The sequence below is a fragment of the Danio rerio genome, chromosome 12 (genome assembly GCF_052040795.2).
Source record: "Danio rerio strain M-AB ecotype USA chromosome 12, GRCz13ab, whole genome shotgun sequence".
NCBI classification, from domain to species: Eukaryota; Metazoa; Chordata; class Actinopteri; order Cypriniformes; family Danionidae; genus Danio; species Danio rerio.
In genome coordinates this window covers 28,359,504-28,379,842 of record NC_141032.1, presented here as the reverse complement: position 1 = coordinate 28,379,842, position 20,339 = coordinate 28,359,504, and the positions used below count along the sequence as shown (strand labels likewise).

The following is a 20,339-nucleotide window of genomic DNA, read 5'->3' as shown; positions in this document are numbered from 1 at the left end:
GTTTGCAGTATTTTCTCAAATATGGAGTGATAAAAAGATTATAATTGTGTAAGGACCATTGACTATAATTGGTTAAAAAATAACCTGACATTGGGTGGCACGGTGGATCAGTAGTTAGCACAGTCGCCTCACCTAGAAAGTTGCTGCACACCTAGAAGGTCACCTAGAAGTCCTGGCTGGGCCAGTTGGCATTTGTTCTCCCCGTGTTTGTGTGGGTTTCCTCCAGGTGCTCTGGTTTCCCCCACTGTCCAGGGACAAGTGCTATAGGTGAACTGAAAAATCAAAATTGTCCGTAGGTTATGAAATGTGTGTGAATGAGTGTGTATGGATGTTTTCTCACATTTCCTCCTTGGTTGTGGCTGGAAGGGCATCCGCTTTGTAAAAAAACATATGCTGGAACAGTTGGGGGTTCATTCCGCTGTGGCGACCTCTGAAATATAGACTAAGCCGAAGGAAAATTAATGAATGAATAACCTGTCATCATCCAAAGATCATTTGTTGTTTGTTTGTTGATTTTCCCACTTCTGGGTTGCAGCAGGAAGGGCATGCGCTGCGTAAAACATATACGCAGAATATAGACTAAGCCGAAGAAAAATGAATGATGAATGAATGTTTTTGACTTTACTAATCTGCAGTGTCTTGCCTTAAGAAAAAAATATATATTATTAGTAGTAGAATTGTACATTTTTACTGGCTTTAAACTGCATTGTGCTTGTTTTTGAAATAATGAAACTACTTTTTTGAACCCCTTTTAAACAGCATCATCATGCACAGGTGTAAATGAATTTCTGTCTTCATAATGATATAGATTAAACCATTACAGGAATGTATTAAATCTAATGCAAATCAGATTCATGCAGATCTTAAATGCAATCCACATGAGCTGAAGTTAACAAATAAGTGAGGCAAATAATTTAAACATCATATATAATATGACACACACAACCTGACAACCTGTCGCCTATCCAAGTTTTAAGAAAAAAAAATAATAACTTAACTTCTAGTTGATCATCAGAAGTGGCTTATATGAAAGGCAAAGGCTTCTAGATTACGTTTATTTTACCAAAATAAAATATGATCATGGCTTGATTTGTAATTATTTAATTATGATAATATAATCTGACAAAACAGTTATTTACTTATGTAGTATTTATGTGCTAAAAACATTGCAAGAACATCAAACTTAATTATCTGTTGAAGACCTTGAGCATTTAAAGAGGCGAGCTACTAAACACACTATACAAACAACCGGTGCTGGAAATATTGCTTAAAAATATTAATTTGTTACTCAATATGGTCTTTTTGTCAAAAATGTAATCTGCACAACAGTGCTTATTTTACGGGGATGTATTGTGACTACTTTTGGATTTCTTTACGATTACTTGCCTTAAGTGTTTTGTTTGTTTGTTTGTTTGTTTGTTATATAGTATTATTAAAATATTCAGAAACCTAAATCTTATTTTTATATAGCCATTTGTGAATGTTTAAACTAAAGATTATGACAACCAGTATAGTTTTTGGAAAGAAACATTTAAAGAAAGAAATAATATGAATCAGAGAGAATCAGTAAATTAAGAATAATTTACTGCCACTGTGCAAATTATTTGTAAACATGTAATCCTTAAGTACTTTTGATTAGATTGACAAAAACACATCTTAATACCAACTGTAAATTGGCTAGAATGTCAGATAGGAGACTATCAAAATACTGTGTAACCTTTTGGGTTGTGGGTGTAGAGAGACACACCACAGGTTCCACCATCAATCTACACAGTCCACATCTGGAAAGAGGCAGAAATCATTATGTAAGCATGCAAATGTTTGCTTGTCAAGTGGTCCAGATTAGATGGTAATGTGTGGCTCTTATGCATAGGCGCTGATCACTGCTGTCTATCATTTTTACTCCTCAGCCAGACTAAATTTGCCAGCTCAGATCAATATCCCAAAGCATTTAAATCCAATTTAGCCATTTCTTCTTTATTTAAAGTCCCCCTTAGCCGGATGTTGTGGGGACTTATTTATCAGTATAAGCTGATATATTTCCAATTGAATGGAGTATTGAATAGGGCCTGGGTTTTTTTGTGCATCATAACCTTTTACCAAAATAATGGTGAGGGTAAAAATTTTGTGTCGAAAGCCATCAAACTGATGTCAACAGAGAAGGAAGCAATTTTTTTTATTTAATTTAATTAAATTGTACAGATGAATTGTTCACCTAAAGAACAACATTATGTGCTAACAAAATAAACATTGTAAATTTTGATTTCACTCAGACATTAACTGCTTATAATGCTTATTTTTTATACATCTAATTCTGGAGTAAAAGTTTGCATACATCTTGTAGAATCAGCAAAAGAGTTAATTATTTTAATAAAATAAGAGAGATCATACAGAATGCGTGTTAATTTTATGTAGTACTGACCTGGATAATATATTTTACATTAAATAGTGTTTTATTTCCTGTTTAATATTAATATATTGACTGTTTATTTATACTTTATATATGTATACTTATAAAGCCCATATTCTCCACGATGCTATTCTACATTGCCAGTCAATACCTAAACCTAACTACTTAATAATTAATAAGAAGCAAAAAGTTATTTGCTTGTTCGCAGTGTTGGGTAAAGTTACTTTTAAAAGTAGTGCATAACAATATTGAGTTACTTAGTTACGTTTTATGTAAAATAATACATTGTTACTTTTGAGTTACTGTTTTCATACCTGCCTGACGCTTGATCTTTGTTTAGAACTTGCAGAATGTTTTTCTTTAAATTTGAATAATGTTACCTTCAGAGAAATTTCAGACGCTATACATGCTGTATATACAGATTAATGAAAGTTAAAGGCAATGTGTTTGCTCCTTTTGTATGTTTGTCTTATCATTTCAGTAAAATCACTGTCCATTGAGACTATCCCCAATTTTTCCATGTGTTCAAAATAATAAGAATACTTCCCTCACAGCAATGTAAGCCATCTTGGTTCTTGTCTGCTCCTGCGGTGAGCTCATTCTCTCATTGAGTGTGATTCAACGTGATTACACTAATTTTAATTCAGCAATCTATTTTCAAAAGTGTAGTAATTAATTTGAAAAGTATCTCGAGTTAAATTTTTTAAAAAGTGACTTAAATGTTATTACTTAATTTTTTTAAGTAATGCGTTACTTTACTAGTTACTTAGAAAAGTAATAATATGTATATTACGTTACTTGTAAATAATGCATTCATTCTTTCATTTTTTTTCAGCTTTTTAAGCTTATTGGTTTCTTTATCAATCTGGGGTCACCACAATGGAATGAACCACCAACTTATCCAGCATATGTTTTATGCAGCAGAGTCACTTTTATGAGTTTTAATCAATACATATATTTAATTTTTAAAGGCTGTATTCTCAAAATAACTTTTTTCTCTTGCATTAAGATATAAATCTCCCTTTTAGCAGCAGTTACATACAGAAATCGTTCAAGTTTGCATCTGCTGTATATAAAATAAAATTTGTATTTTTAGTTTGCAGTATTTTCTTAAATATGGAATGATAAAAAGATTATACTTGTGTAAGGACCATTGAATATAATTGGTTAAAAAATAACCTGACATTGGGTGGCACGGTGGATCATTAGTTAGCACAGTCGCCTCACCTAGAAAGTTGCTGCACACCTAGAAGGTCACCTAGAAGTCCTGGCTGGGCCAGTTGGCATTTGTTCTCCCCGTGTTTGTGTGGGTTTCCTCCAGGTGCTCTGGTTTCCCCCACTGTCCAGGGACAAGTGCTATAGGTGAACTGAAAAATCAAAATTGTCCGTAGGTTATGAAATGTGTGTGAATGAGTGTGTATGGATGTTTTCTCACATTTCCTCCTTGGTTGTGGCTGGAAGGGCATCCGCTTTGTAAAAAAACATATGCTGGAACAGTTGGTGGTTCATTCCGCTGTGGCGACCTCTGAAATATAGACTAAGCCGAATTTTTTTTCAGCTTTTTAAGCTTATTGGTTTCTTTATCAATCTGGGGTCACCACAATGGAATGAACCGCCAACTTATCCAGCATATGTTTTACGCAGCAGATGCCCATCCAGTCTCAACCCAATCACTGAGAAACATCTATACACACTCATTCACACACACACACACACACACACACACACACACACACACACACACACACACACACACACACACACACACACACACACACACACACACACACACTACGGTCAATTTTAGATTACAAAATTCACCTATACCACATGTCTTTGGACTTGTAGGGGAAACCGGAGCATGAGGTTACATACACTTGAGTCTTAATACAATCTTTTTATGAGTCCCTTTGTTTTCCTTAACGAAATATCCAGAAATATCCATCTGCTTCAGTAAATAAACAGCTTTTCGTTTATTTTTATTTTTTATTTTTTTTTTGCATATTGGAACCCTTTTCAAGAATCACAGCATTTTTGAGATCATCTTTTCACATAGAATCCTACCAATTCAACTTATTTTGTCTTCTGGGTAACTTGAAGCTTCTGAGTGGAGTAGTTGATGAAAAATAAAAATATGATATTTCAGCCTGATCTCACGAGAAAACGTAAGTATTTTATTTTTTGTCAGTTTAGTGGCTAATTGTGCAGTTGTACAAAAATGTACAATTTTGAAAAAGGTCTCGTGGCACCTAACCCCAACCGTCATTGGGTGATGAGCAAATTGTACTAAATTGTACAAATTAGATCGTACAAATTCATACGAATTAGCTACTAAATCAAAAAGTTACGAATTGCCATGAGATTGGTTGGAAATTTAGGTAAAATTCTTTCTGCTTAAAGGTTTTCAGCCCTTCACTTTTAATGCGTGATTTTTTGCTAGTGGCCGTGGGCCAAAGTTGGCACATGGTAATGTTTGATTTGGCCCACTACCTCATGAGAAGAGAGGAGGAGGGATGGGGATGGTTTAGAAATTCATTCATTCATTTATTTTCTTGCCGGCTTAGTCGCTTTATTAATCCAATGTCGCCACAGCGGAATGAACTGCCAACTTCCAGCACGTTTTTATGCAGCAGATGCCGCAACCCATCTCTGGGAAGGTTTAGAGATTGTCATTTCAAATCTAATGTAAACTTGTTTGCTTTATTATTAAAAGCTATCTGAAATTAAATGTTTCAATTAAATATTGTAATTTAATCAGATTTAATATTAATATTAATATTTAAATATACATACTGTCACCTGATGGATAGAGGACAATGCAGAGACTTTAGTGAGCTAATCAAAGCACTAGTGTACACTAGTGTTGACTAGTGTATTCAGCATTGAACTTCACTAGTCACTTTTATGCATTTATTGCAATATTATCATTTGAACGTTACACTGCATTAGTTAATATGATTTAAATTCATGTTTTTATTTATTTTTAAACATTCATTATGAAATAAATTAGGACATCTCCCATAGCAACTTGAATGTAATATAGTTTTGTATATTAACTTTTGGCCCACGGCTCTCGATGGTATTTAGTTTTCGGCCCTTTATACAAAGAAGTTTGGGCACCTCTGTCCTAGAGCCTCAGTAAGACTTTGAACCTCACTCAATCTCTATTTTTTAGCTCAGTTCCTGATTTATCAGGGGTCACCACAGTGGAATGAACCACCAAAAACTAACTTATGTTTTATGTAGCAGATGCTCTTCCTTCCCAAGAGTTTGAACCTAAATAACTAAATACAATTTTATACTATATAAATGTATAAGTATTCTTTTTATGAGTTAAAACGACAAGAACTATGTATGTATGTATGATGCCCCTTATTTTTATATATTATTCAAAAAAATTAACACAGGGGTGTCACGGTGGCATAGTGGGTAGCACAATCACTTCACAGGAAAGTCACTGGTTGAGTCCTGGCTGGGTCAGTTTTTGTGTGGAATTTGTGTTCACCCTGAGTTTGCATGGGTTTCCTTCAGGTGCTCCAGTTTCCCCACAAGTCCAAAGACATGCAGTATAAGTGAATCGGGTAAGCTAAAATGTATTTGTAGTGTATGAGTGTGTATGCATGTTTCCCAGTGATGGGTTGCAGCAGGAGGGATAAGTTGGCGGTTCATTCCATTGTGGTGACCCTAGATTAATAAAGGTACTAAGCTGAAAAATAAAATGAATGTTGATCATTTTGCTGATTCTCCAAGGTGTGTGTTAAATTTTGACATTAACCTTATCAATGTCACTCAATTTGATTGCTTTGTTGAAATGTGAAAAGAGTGTTAAAAAAGGCTACACAGAGCTGCCAACCTATGTGTATTTATATAAGCAGTTGGTAGAAAGTATGGCTCTGCATTTATGTAACATTTACTCTGACTCCTGCAATGAGCTCTGAACAAGGTCACGAGCGCCTGGAGATACGATTATAGAGTAAACAGCTCTATGCTATTGACTAGTGCAATTTATAATACAGTATAGCCTGGACTCTTCGACCTAAAATAGAGCTGACCTTACACTGGGGTCGGTACATAACACTGTTCATTGGCCTTTCCGAAGATTTTATATTTCTTTGCATATATTGTTTTCCTAATCTGTAAATCCTGTGTGGTGCTATTTGTATTTCTTCATGCAACATGGCCAAAAATATATAAAACTCTTGCTATGAGTGTGTGATTTCACTTTACTTAATTGAATGATGCATTTGAGTGATTGATATAATGACAATAAACATAAAAGTCTAATACGTATTATGAATTATGCTTGATTGTTAATGCTTTTTTTTACATATGTATGATGAAGATTGAGTCTGTTTTGTTTTACATAGTTTTCAGTTTCTATAAGAAATAAAATGCATTTAAATATACATGTATGCCAAAACAAATGAGTAAAACTAGTTTTGGTTTGGGATAGGGGTAGACGCTAATAAAATACAATTAATAGGAAATTTAATAAAAAACTTCTCATTAATATCCAGTTGTATGTGATCTAGAGCTGATTAACCACGTGGATGGATGACAACAGCATTTTGAGCCTTTTAGTAGGCGCAGAAGGCCCCTTCTGGCATATATCTATCAGCTGATAACCACTGAAAACGCCCATTAAATTGAGTAGTAACATTTGAATCTGCAGAATGTAACAAATACTCAATGACAAGAGAGAAATCATCAGCGCAGGCCATGCATATTAATCTATGGACACAATAAACCATGTGATAGCTGGTTTGGCATCTTCCACTGCAACTTGTTATCATAGCTGATTATTCAGGGTAAAGATTTCAAAGGTTATTTTGCCAAATTTCAAGAAAGAAAATTAGTACACACAGGACATGCTTTTAGAACCAGGCAATATTCAATAATGTACAGAATACACAATTTGTTTAACACATAATAAATAATTATTGTTTTGAAAGCTTTTTCTTAGGGAGATAGTTCACCCGGCGATGCGGTGGTGCAGTAGGTAGTGCTGTCGCCTCACAGCAAGAAGGACGCTGGTTCGAGCCTCAGCTGGGTCAGTTGGCGTTTCTATGTGGAGTTTGCCTGTTCTCCCCGCGTTTGCATGGGTTTCCTCCAGGTGCTTTGGTTTCCCCCACAGTCCAAAGACATGCAGTACAGGTGAATTGGGTAGGCTAAATTGCCTGAAGTGTATGAGTGTAAATGAATGTGTATAGATGTTTCCAAGAGATAGGTTGCAGCTGGAATGTTGGCGGTTCATTCCGCTATGGCGACTCCAGGTTATTAAAGGGACTAAGCCAAAGAGAAAATGAATGAATGAATGAATGAATGAATGAATGGATAATGAAGATAGATCACCCCCAAAAAGGTGATACACTCAAAAATTATGTTTGCTGCTTGTTCAGGTACTCAATTCTTGAGTTTTTACAACTTAATTGTTTTTAGTTCAATCCACTTAAATTTGTAAAAACAATTAAGGTAACTTAATCGATTTGTATTGGGGCGACATGAGGGAATTGTTTTCAACCCAGCTTTTTTACAGTGTCGATCAAAGTTATTAATCTTATTGTTTATTATAATCCTTCAATAATATCAGCTGAAGCCATTTTATTTATTTATTTATTTATTTATTTATTTATTTATTTATTTTTACACGTAGTATTTACTGTTGACTTTGACGGAACTGAAACTTTCTTATTACTAATAACTCATTACAGTATATAAAGTGGAATAAATATATTTATAAACATGAGAATGTTATAAATTTTGCTAATTCATGTACTTACATGATGCAATATGTTTAATCTTCAAATGCAGAGAAATAAGCAATTTCTTACTAGTGATACAGACTGTGTTCTGTGCGGCCATGCTAATCTGGACTGTACATAAACTTCTATGTTAAGCGGCTTTGGCACAATCTACATTGTAAAAGTGCCATATAAATAAACATCAATTAAATTGAAATGAATCACATCATACACCCTTGATTTCTGATTTGGTATCATAGAAAACAGCGAAACACTAAAGACCCCATAATGCAGGGGTGTCCACACTCGGTCCTGGAGGGCCAGTGCCCTGGATAGTTTAGCCCCAACCCTAACTAAACACACCTGAACAAGCTAATCAAGCCCTTACTATTGACCTTATTCTAAAATGCGGAAGTGCGGCTGTTTTCGCGATTGTTTTAGAACTTCCGTTTCAGTCGCCCATGGGAGAAATGACTAGGAATAATAAACGGCAAAAAAACGGTCAAACTACTTGCTCTACAAACAAATGTTTGCCTGACTACACAGACCAAGTAGAATAATATAACAAAGAAATATCAGTTTGCAACATCAAACAGCGAAACGAGAAGTTTTTAATGTCTAAAAATTAATGGAAGTGAATGAGGCCGGAAGTCTCGTGACAAAAAGATTCAAATGGCTGCGCCCACTCGTCGGCAAAGAATAAGGTGAATACTAGAATCTTCCAGGCAGGTGTGTTAAAGCAAGTTGTAGCTAAAGTCAGCAGGACACCAGCCCTCCAGGACCGACTTTGGACACCCCAAAGTATTATGCATTCTTTTAGACTGCACAGAACAACACAACCCTAAAATGTGTTTTAAAAAAAGGCATGAACTAAATGTTTGCTGAGTTATGTATCTGTTTACATCGCCTATTGAAAGCAACGAGAAGATAAATGAGCCAGAGGTCATTTCCACAATTGAATGAATTGACAACATGCTGGGCTCAAAGAAACATCAGAGAGAGGTAAGTCACTGTGATCACTGTGAGGTAAGTTAATTTATAGCTAAGGCAGAGCTTTATATTTCCACAGAGCAGCATTGTTTGTAATAATAGCTGCTGTGTGTCATTGTGTACCGTGATGGACCCCGAATGCTGTCTGTACTTGTCACTCTTGAGAATAAAAGCGACAGGATTCAGATGGAGTGACTTGGCTAAATTATACCTCTGATCTTTTACTGTAACACATGAATGGCACAAGGACAGTAGCTGGATGTACGTCTGAGTGAATTGACAGTCACTCATTTTTTTTTTCTGTAGGGCTCCATTCAACCTTTCTGATGACATCAACTATAGTGGGTCTTCTTGATCCAGAAGTGCATTTCACAGAACATATAAGCATTATCAATGCTTTATCAAAGTCATTATGAATGTATAAAGCTAGTAATGTATTTAAATGGATCAACACCGCTTCAAAGAAAACTGTTCCACACCATGAGGTCAAAGTTTTAATGTTTGGCATAATCTAGTCATGTAAAGCTACAAGCCAGTTGTAAAAGCTTTAATCTAAATACTTTGATTTTAAAGCAAAGTGTATTTAAGTGAAAACTTTTTAAATATAGGCAAGGCAAGGCAAGTTTATTTATATAGCACATTTCATACACAGTGGCAATTCAAAGTGCTTTACATAAACAAGAATAAAAGAAACAAGTAAAATAAAAATAAAAACAAATAATAAAAATGCGTAAAACAAAACAAAACATAAAAACAGGTAAAATGTGATATAAAAGAATGAAGAAGAGGAGAAAAACATGATAGTGCAATCTCTCGGACGCAGCACAGTGCTCATTCAGTAAAGGCACAGCTAAAGAGATGTGTTTTTCAGTATTGATTTGAATGTGCCTAATGTTGGAGCACATCTGATCATTTCTGGAAGCTGATTCCAGCAGCAAGGGGCATAGTGGCTAAAAGCCGATTCACCCTGCTTTGACTGAGCTCTTGGAACTTCTAGTTTATATGATCCTAAAGATCTGAGTGATCTGTTAGGTTTGTATTCAGTGAGCATATCTGTGATGTATTTAGGTCCTAGGCCATTTAGTGATTTATAGACCAGTAATAATACTTTAAAATCTATTCTGAATGTAACTGGCAGCCAGTGTAAAGACCTGAGGACAGGTGTGATGTGCTCTGATTTCCTGCTTCTGGTTAGAATTCTGGCTGCAGCGTTCTGGATGAGCTGTAATTGTCTGACTGTCTTTTTAGGAAGACCAGTGAGGAGTCCATTACAGTAATCCACCCTGCTGCTGATAAAAGCATGAACAAGTTTTTCTAAATCTTCACTAGAAACAAAGCATCTGATTCTTGCTATGTTTTTGAGATGATAGTATGCTGATTTACTGACTGCTTTGACATGACTGTTGAAACTCAGATCTGACTCCAGAGTTTTTTTAATTTAGAACATTCTACTCATCAAAGAAGTGTGGGGCAGGGGGGCTCACAACATATGGTTATTGCTAATAATTACCATTTCTTGATTATCAAATCAGCATATTAGGGTTTGACAAGTGTGAGTGCTGCGAATCGGACCCATGCGCGGTTCAATTGGCCGGACCTGGCTTGGTTGGAAGAGGTGTGCCAAAGCCGGTTAGGTTGGGCTTTGGTGTGGTACGCTTGTAGTGTAAGTGCAAATCGTGCCTGTGCCTGAAACTGAGGACACAATGTCACTTTTTAGGGACTGTTACATATGGATGTTTTATTCATTCTTAATTGTCAATCAACGTCAACTGCCATAGTTTATCAAAGACGCAAACCCCTCACTGAACGTCAGCTGCACCTTCAGCAAACCTCCTAATACAGGCAGCACAATGACTTTTATAATAATTTATGAGCGTCAAAAGTTGTGGATCTGTTCCACAAGATATTTGACTACGTGTCACTGCATATCAAACGACTAAAATTATATAATTAAATATTAAGTATATATATAGGACATAATAAGAATATATATAGAATATAAATATAAAGGATTAAAATAGTACAAAACATATTATTTTCTAGCCAACATAAATATAAAAACCACTGCCTTCATGCCTTCTTCATCTCAGGGGGCTTTTTCAGTTTATCCACAAAAATTTTGCTTTTGTATAATGTTATTATTATTAGCAGTATTATTTATTATATTCATATTTATATTTGTTTTATTAAAAACAAGCTTGGATTTGCCCACCTGTCAGGTTTTAGACCATATAGGCACAGCACAAGAAGTGTTTTAAAACACTTCGTTATTATTGTTCATTTGTTCGTTTGCTGGAAATTAGAACTGAATTTAGAAATAGTTTTGAAAAAAATCTTTGCGCTTAACAAACAAAATTAATTATTTATAGGCTAATTGATGTCTGTGTGTACAAGGTTTCCCTATCTACGAGAGCGAAAGTGAAAGTATAATGAAAAGGTTTATCTCTTAAAGGGAATGGAAGATGAGACTCTGATTGATTTATTCTCAAAACACACCTATAATTCATTAAGAAAATAAGCTCAACGCTTTTAGACCATGCACCATGAAGCAAAGCGGATTTTTTCGTCCTTATATTATGAAAAGTGGATTCTGACATGCCCCTAATGCGTTTGCGCCCCGCACTTTGCACTTTGTGCATGGATTGTCAAAATAGAGCCCTTAGTTACAACAATTCAGCATTCTTATAGCCAGAGCCTTATCATCTTGCACCCCAAGACCGGTTGCATGGGAGATTTTCTAGTAAAAGTTGAATACAATCCATATAGAAGAGATAATATTTTAAATCAACCTCTTTTCTTAAATAATAAAATTTTTTGTTTGTTTGTTTGTTTATTTACAAATGGATGAAAGTTGGGATACAAAATTTTGAGATGTTTTATATGAATTCAAAGAAGAGTTTTTACCAGAGCAATATGTAGTTGACAATGGAGGAAGCAAAAGAAAAGTACAATATGTGAAATTAAAAATAAACATGATATAATAAACAGGCAATTCCATCCAGGGAATAGAGAATGGATCCAGAGAATAGAGAATATTGAGAAAGAGAAACGAATTATTTAAAAGAATGTACAGTAAAAATATTTACATTTAATTTTATTTATTTATTTATTTTTTTTTTTGAGATTATGCTTTTAAAGAACCCATAGTAAATAAATAATTGATGCAAAAAATCAAAAATGTAAGAGAGTGCAATATGGGGGAATATGAGAGGATGATATGTGATTCAAAAGTTGAATGTCTAGAATATTTTATAAGACACAAAGCAGTTTTTTCAGACACAATTTTAAACAAAATAGAGATGCAACAGAACAGACTAGTATTTCAAAGAGAGGAAGAAGGGTGTTTATATGACAAGAGCAGGAAGGTTTTTTTTGAAGACAGCAAAAACTTAATTAAGAGTTTGATTTTGATTTGAGATTGGGATGAAAATGAATTAGAATGGAACGGATTGGTGATGGTTGGCTGGGAAAAGAAAACTGAAAACAAGAAATTCGTAAATCTATAATGTTAAAGAAAAGCGCTGTGCGGGAAAGAAGAATTGTAGCAAGAAAAAAAATTGTGATGGATGTATGGAGAATTTTTAGAATTAAAACAGAAGGATATCTAAAAAAAAAAAAAATGGTAAGTGTATTTTAAAAGTGAGAACACGCTGAAGAAATTTCACAAATTATTATTACCCAAAGCAAATCAAGTTTAAAAAGGAGTGAACTGGATATTGCCAAAAACTTAATGTTCTTAAATTGTGTTTGTTTTTTTTAATGTTTTGTATAATGTATGACAATGTATTTGCATATTTAAAAATAAATAAATAAATACATGTAAAAAAAACTGGTTACTTACTGAAGCTAAGAAGGGCTTAGCCTGGTCAGTATCTGGATGGGAGACCACAAGGGAAAACTTGTTTGCTGTTGGAAGTATACTGTTAGTGAGGCCAGCAGGGGGCGCTCAAAATGCAATCTGTGTGAGACCTAATGCCCCAGTAAAGTGAAGGGGACACTATTGACCTTGATCTAAAATGCGAAAGTGCGGCTGTTTTTGGGATTGTCCTAGAACTTCCATTTCAGTCGCCCATGGGAGAAATGACAAGTAATAATAAACGGCAAAAAACGGTCAAACTACTTGCTCTACAAACAAATGTTTGCATGACTATACAGACCAAGTAGAATAATATAACAAGAAAATATCAGTTTGCAACATCAAACAGCGAAACGAGCAGTTTTTAATGTCTAAAAATGAATGGAAGTGAATGAGGCCGGAAGTATCCTGCCAAAAAGATTCAAATGGCAGCGCCCGCTCGTCTGCGGAGAATAAGGTCAATACTGTCAGTGAGCGCTGTCTTTTAGATGAGATGTTAATCAAGGTTCTGACTCTCTGTGGTCATTGAAAATCCTGTGGCTCTTCTTGTAAAGAGTAATGCTGAGTTCAGACTGCATGATTTTCAAAGTAGTCGTGTCACAGATGTTTTCACACTGCTTGACTATCTGGGCTAGCGTTTCGTTGCTCCTTTGTTTACACTGCAAGATGGATCGGCGACAGGGAAATTCACATTGTATGACTTTACTATAGGAAGAATCGCAGACAACTTCGTCCAAACTACGTCTCACAGCCAAAAACACGTACTATATCTTTTGTTATTAACTACATAATGAGAAAGAAGCCTTTAATGGGGTAGAAAATGTACATATTTGCTCACTTGTGTTTAAAGGGAATTAGCCATTTCTCCTCAACGTTGATAATAAACTAATTTCTTTCTGTATGAAACGTCAAACAGACACGGTTGCTCCTTAGTCCTGTCAAACCTCCACTAGTTTTTCCTCCATTTCGTGGGTCCAAATAAACAGAAAAAAAGCGCTTTTAACTTCTCCCCCAGCCTCCCGCTGGCCTGCCGCAGGTATACACACACGCAAGTGAATGCCGCTCTCTCATTGGCTGTAGGTGATCGCCGATGTTATTTTCAGTCAAAACTCAATTCACACGGCATGATTTAAATCGCCGACAGCTCCAGATATTTAGCACGCCAAATATCTCACAGGCACCGGCGACTTAGCGGCGATTCTCTCATATGGTGTCTTTGATTGTTCATACTGTGTGATTGTCACTCACGTGCACGAGCGCTGATTTGCCTGTGATTTCAGCCATTTGTCTGCGATTTCTCAAAACCTGTCGGCGAGCCAATATCGGCGCTAAAATCACGCAGTCTGAACTAGGCATAAGGTGGCCCTTACCCATCATGGCCTCCTAAACATTCCCATTCACCGAATTGTTTCTCCACTCCCCCTATAGTTGGTGTGTGGTGAGTGCACTGGCATCATTATCCTGTGGCTCCCGTCACATCATTCGAGCAGATGCTGCACACTAGTGGTGATGTGGAGAGACCCCAACCCCCAATACATGACCATGCATTATAAATACCCTATTATACAATACACATTACATTACATTACATTAGAGTGTATTGGTATTGAAATGAACCAAATCAACATTGAATAAGTAATTAATTATGAGATTGCAGCCTTTTGTATAACCACTAGCAGAATCGAATCATGCAATTTTAAAGACCTCTCAAATTGATTTGATTGACTTTACCTCTTTTCCCCCTGTGGCACTTGATTCATTAGTCACATAACATTTACAGCGTGTGATTGATTTAAAACATGCTCACATCAGAACTTGAGTGATTAAGATTTAATGAAATAACTCAAATCGCAAAAGTCTGGAGGTCCCATGAAACCCAAACAAATGATTTATATAGGAATCCCAACAGATGGTTTCACCTGTGACATCTGCAATCAACCCCACAACCTCTACCAAATCTTAAACATCCATTGATTTAGAGTTAACCTCAAAAAAAACATTATGTCAATTATAATCCACTAACATCTTCTTGTTTATTAGTCGCTTCCCACTAACTGGACATCCACAGCGCCCTCCAAGTGGACACCCATAGGAGCCAAGTGGAAAAATGTGTTACCCTAAGAAGAGGCTATATTCGCCATGTGAATCATGGGGGCCTGGCATCCGGGGGTGTCCCCTTACTCACCATATAAGGCCCCCGAGAGCTTGAGAGTTATCACTTTCTGCAGAGAGGATCTATTCTTAGGCTGTCTGTCCAGGCCATCCGAGCAGGCAAGAACTCTTCTGCTTTTTTTTTTACTTTTTTGACTTTTTGTCAAGGGTGCGATGGAACTGTTTGTTATTTTATTCTCTGATTGGTTTGGTTGTGTGATTTTGAGTTGTGTTGATGCATGATAGTTGCATAACAATGCTTGTGTATGGTAATTCAGCGTATTTCACTCAACTGCATCTCCGGTTTGTTGTTGTTGTGTTTTCAGAGGCTCCTCGGTGCCTGCCCGTACCCGGGTGTTTGGTCATCCCGACTGGAGTGAGAACAACTGAGAAGAAAAGGGGGGAAAAAAGGACTTTACTGATTTGCAACAAAGCTTTTGGCTTTAAACACACTTCAAGATGAGCAATTACACAGTAACCCTGTCAGGACCTGCACCATGGGGCTTCAGACTGCAGGGTGGCAAAGATTTCAACATGTCCCTGACCATCTCCCGGGTGAGACTACCCAAAACAAACCCATCATGCTTTATTGATCAAAAAAAGAGATAGATTTGACCAGTCTCTATATGTGAATGGTCATGTTAAAACAGAGCCTCATGTCTTCTGGCATTATGTAACAGTATGTTGCAGCTGTTGTTGTATTGGTTATCATCCAAGCCAAAGAAGAAATTCTTCAACCAGCTTTGGTGTTTTGGCTTGAGAGAGATATGTTGTGGTGTATTTACAGTGGAAAGCTCTATGAATAGAGTTAGATGATGCAAGCCTTCAGAAAATGAATCTGTTCTTGTGAGGTTGAAAGAGAAAGATGAGAAGGCCGGATTAATACCGCTTGTGGAGGTTAATCACACACACTGCATTTAACCTCTAGTGTTATTTGACAAATGTGAAAAATGTGTATTCTCGATTTTCATATACAATGCTGATTCGACCTGTAAAGTCTAATGAAAAAGTAAAGTTTAACTTTTGTTACATCCCCTGAAAAAAAGTATTTTAAACGGAGAGATAACAGATACATTTTTTTTATTATTATTTTAAAAATCTCAATCATCCAATGTAAGCTTCTGCCATGGAATAAATAAATGAATTGTGACTTAATTGCGATTTAATTGGAAATTGTGACTTTTAAACTCAAAATTTCAGGATTATCCCAATTTTGTAAATTTTACAGTTACAAAATGTTTTCTCAGACTTGCAAGTTTATATCAAGTATTTTATAAGCTGGAATATTTAATAATTATAAACTATTATATTCAATTTTTGTCTTATAATATCAGAATTACTTTGTATGAGTTTTGTAATTCTTAGATAATAAAAGTTAAAAACAAAACTGGAAAATGTAATCAAAATGGCATAAAAATTGCAACATTGCTTGTAAACTTGAAAACTGGGAAAAAAATTGTCAAAATTTTGAGAAATAAATCACAATCGTGAGATGTAAACTCAATAGTTTGACAAAAAAGTTGAAATTGTAGTAAAAAAAAAAAGGACAGAATTGTGAGATAGAAAAAAGAACACAAGATAAGTACAAAAAAACGGGTTTGGTGTTGTTTTTGATCCCATTTGTGTGGATGATATGTTTTTCCGAACATGAAAACATGATTACATGTTTGATATGACATGAAGGTGGAAGTGATGATGGCAGTTTTCATTTTCAGCATAAAAGCCATTAGCTTCTGGATGCCTCTCAGTCTGTATTGTCTGTCATTTATGCTAAGCAGCTGTTGACGTCATGTTTCATGGAAAAATGCTTCGATTCTTGTTGCTTAAGGATGTTGATTCTCATTTCAGCTATAGGATTATTCTGTTTTCTCAGAATTCATTTCTTGATGGTAAGCAGTTTCCCATTTATCATCTGTAACATGACCGTTACATAATGAGTAGTAAAATTGCTTACCTTAAAAAACAGCAATGATATTAGATTTTTTTTCTATGAGATCATTATGAATGACACTAAAGTCATTCATGATACTAAACTAAGAAGCAAAGCGATAGTTTTATCCTCCTGAGCCAATCAATAAAAAAATGTTATTGACAAACTATAACCACTTAAACATTTAAAAGCTAAAAGAGTGTCATTACTTTAAAAAAACACACCTTTCTGGTGGGGTGAATTTAGCTTAGCATGATTATTTTTTGTATTAATTATATTCGTAAAAAATTATATTTTTAATTATATTCGTAAAAAATATAATTGATAGTTAATATTTGCATTGCTTTAGTTTTTAAATTAATAGTTTAAAGTAAATTAAAAAGCACCTCAGCTTAGTTTGTAGGTTTGTTTATGTAAAGATCATTATGCATTAGGCTTAAGGTTAGACTTAATTGGTTATTTTGAAAGTTTAAATGTTACCATTTTCAAATGTTAATCTAAACACCTACATGCTGAAATATTGATTGAAAATATTGTGGCTATAGGGCTGTTGTATATTACCACCATGTAATAAGGCTCCAATAGTTAACATTAGTTTATCTGATACGAATTTCTTAGTTAATGTCTAATAAAGTTTTAAAATTATAGTCATAATCAGATTGCATACATACATACATACATACATACATACATACACACATACATACATACATCATACATACACACATACATACATACATACATACACACACACATACATACATACATACATACATACATACATACATACATACATACATACATACTGTACATACATACATACATACATACATAATCATTTTATTAAATCAATTTAATTACTAAAAACTTATCAGTTGTATTTCTTTATATTTTGGACCATCAGCAGCAAAAGTCATCATAGCCGAATAAAAGTAGAAAGCAGTAAATAGGAGAGTATGACAAATATAATTTTTGTATTCCTATTTGCTCAAATAATACAATACAAGTTCCACAATAGTGTTTTCATGACTTCATCAAAGCAACAACAAAAAAGAGACATCAACATCAAATTTACTGTCCTGTTCATTGACGCTGCATTACAAAAACCTCACATAAACAGTAATTCATTTGTTTTCCTGTTTGATGCAAAGTATAGCTTTATAAATGTACATAAATAAAAAAAAACATCAAGATATTAAAAACTTCCAAGAAATTAAGATGCTGAACACACCGCGATCACCATCATGTAAAAAAGCTTCTATTAACATAGTACAGTAGCTGTAATAAATTGCCTTTTATTTACTGCTGATTTTAATCCATTAACTTACATTTACTAATGAGATTTTATTGTAAAATGTTACCTATATAGTCCTTTAGTAATTTTATAAGGTTGAAACATTTACACTGAGCATGTGAACACACTAAACCAATACCAAAATAAGTATTTATTTTAATTATACCTGTGATAATACCATATATGTGACAATAGCTTCAGCAATTCATGGGCCACATGCACAGCTAGTGTTTTTCAGCCTATGGTAAACTTCCATTGAAAGCTTAATGTGACTACTATAAATTTTATAAGGTTCCTTTTAACCCTTTCCAGGCAGGCGTTGCTGATTTGCAACAGTTAAAAGCATTGACTTTGCCTGTTTCTAAAATTTAATTTGAGCCTGAAAGGGTTAAAAGGGACTAAGCCAACAAGAAAATGAATGAATGAATGAAGGTACCTTTTACAACATTAAATAAACTTAAGCATTCATTTAGTTGTTCAAGCCTAAAACAAGATGATAGATTGTGTAACTCCATCAAAAACACTGGGGTAAAATAAATGTTCATATTTTAAAGAGATGGCAGGGAAAAACAGAATTTAGTGCAGTGTTTCTTGTCCCGTCTGAGACCTTCTTTATATCATTTATCTATCAGGCAGTGACGATCACTTATTCTTAAGAGAAACAGATCTTAAACATGGCAAATTTACAATGGAAAGACAGTTCACTGGAAGCGCATGGACTGGCTGACTGAAAATTAAAAGTTTAGAACCTAGAATTATCAATTAAGAACCAAGAGTGTTGCTGATGCACCTTTCATATGCAATAAGGCACCCAGAAGTGCTCATGCCTTGTTCATGGACTCATAGAGATTGTACTGTCCTATCAGAGAATGAGATGATTTTCAGTCTGCATTGACAAGAAGAATAGTTTGTTTGTTTCCTAGCTGACACCTTTCTTGCCATTTGATTGGAGAGTCATTACCTCTGTTTGTCAGGTTTATGGTTGGTCCGGCATGTCATAGTGGGCCTTACAGACAGGTCCATATCTCTATTGTTTGTATTTCCATTACTTTTCCAATCAGCATTTTCAGTGGCATGCATTTCCACGCTGTAATCAGTGTCAGTCCATCTGAATTTAATAGTGTCACCTGATGCAGAATGTGGAGGTAGATTAAAACGTGGAAGGTTATGTTAGGTTCATGTCTCATATGATTGATGCACGTGTATTTGGCAGAGGTGGCGCTCTCTGTGTTTTTTTTTTTTTTACAATCACACACTGTAATAAGAGATCAGCCTCTATCCTAAAGCATTGAAGATAATCTACATTAAATCTTAATCCTGGTCCCAAGGCGGACAGAGCTGCTGTCTTTAAAAAAATAGATCAGTAATTGCTTTTGCTGTAAAAATGAAGTCGCAGTTTTGATAATTGAAAGATATAAACTCGGAATTGTGAGAAATAAAGCTAAAATTGTAAAAGATAGTCAGATTTCTAGTCTAAATTGTGTTTACATTTTGACGTTTTGGCTTTTAGTCAAATCTAATATGGCCCAAGTGGTAGAGTACGGGTCGGTACAGGTCACTTTTATCAGACTTACGTTTTCACTGCCAAACTGGTACCCTTTTGGTGGGCGTAATGTACGACAGCATGTTTCAGTCGATGTCTCGCTTGAGGAAATGTCAAAGTAAAGCTGTACCAGTCGTTCACATATCATATGAAAAGCACTTCGCACAAAACAGATGCTTTGTACACATAAATACTTGTGTATAAATGTTCATCACTAACCTTTCTATGACCATGATTTGATTATAACTGCAGATGCATGTGCAAAATAGCCCACTGTAACGTCTGCATGTATATAAAATAAATAAATCAGTCCCTGATATATTACCAATTGCAGAAAAACTACACACACATACATTAAGTCCTTATTTGGCCTTAAAAACATGCAACATATAGTCCACAGTCTGTGCAAACCTCTCATCTGTAT

General features: G+C 35.0%; 1 protein-coding gene across 5 annotated transcripts in view; it reads left to right on the top strand.

Moving 5' to 3' along the window:
- Positions 1–15,211: 15,211 nt before the first annotated feature.
- Positions 15,212–20,339, top strand: part of ldb3b (LIM domain binding 3b) — a 39,461-nt gene continuing 34,333 nt past the window's right edge. For 2 of the 5 annotated variants that reach the window (XM_087274697.1, XM_087274695.1), the window contains exons 1-2: positions 15,212–15,268; positions 15,475–15,703. In XM_087274697.1, coding sequence (XP_087130823.1) covers positions 15,608–15,703 — 96 coding nt within the window. In that variant the 5' untranslated portion in view covers positions 15,212–15,268; positions 15,475–15,607. Of the gene's footprint in view, positions 15,318–15,471; positions 15,704–20,339 lie in introns of those variants that run through there. The other 3 variants (XM_087274698.1, XM_087274696.1, NM_199858.3) reach the window with 2 other exon arrangements.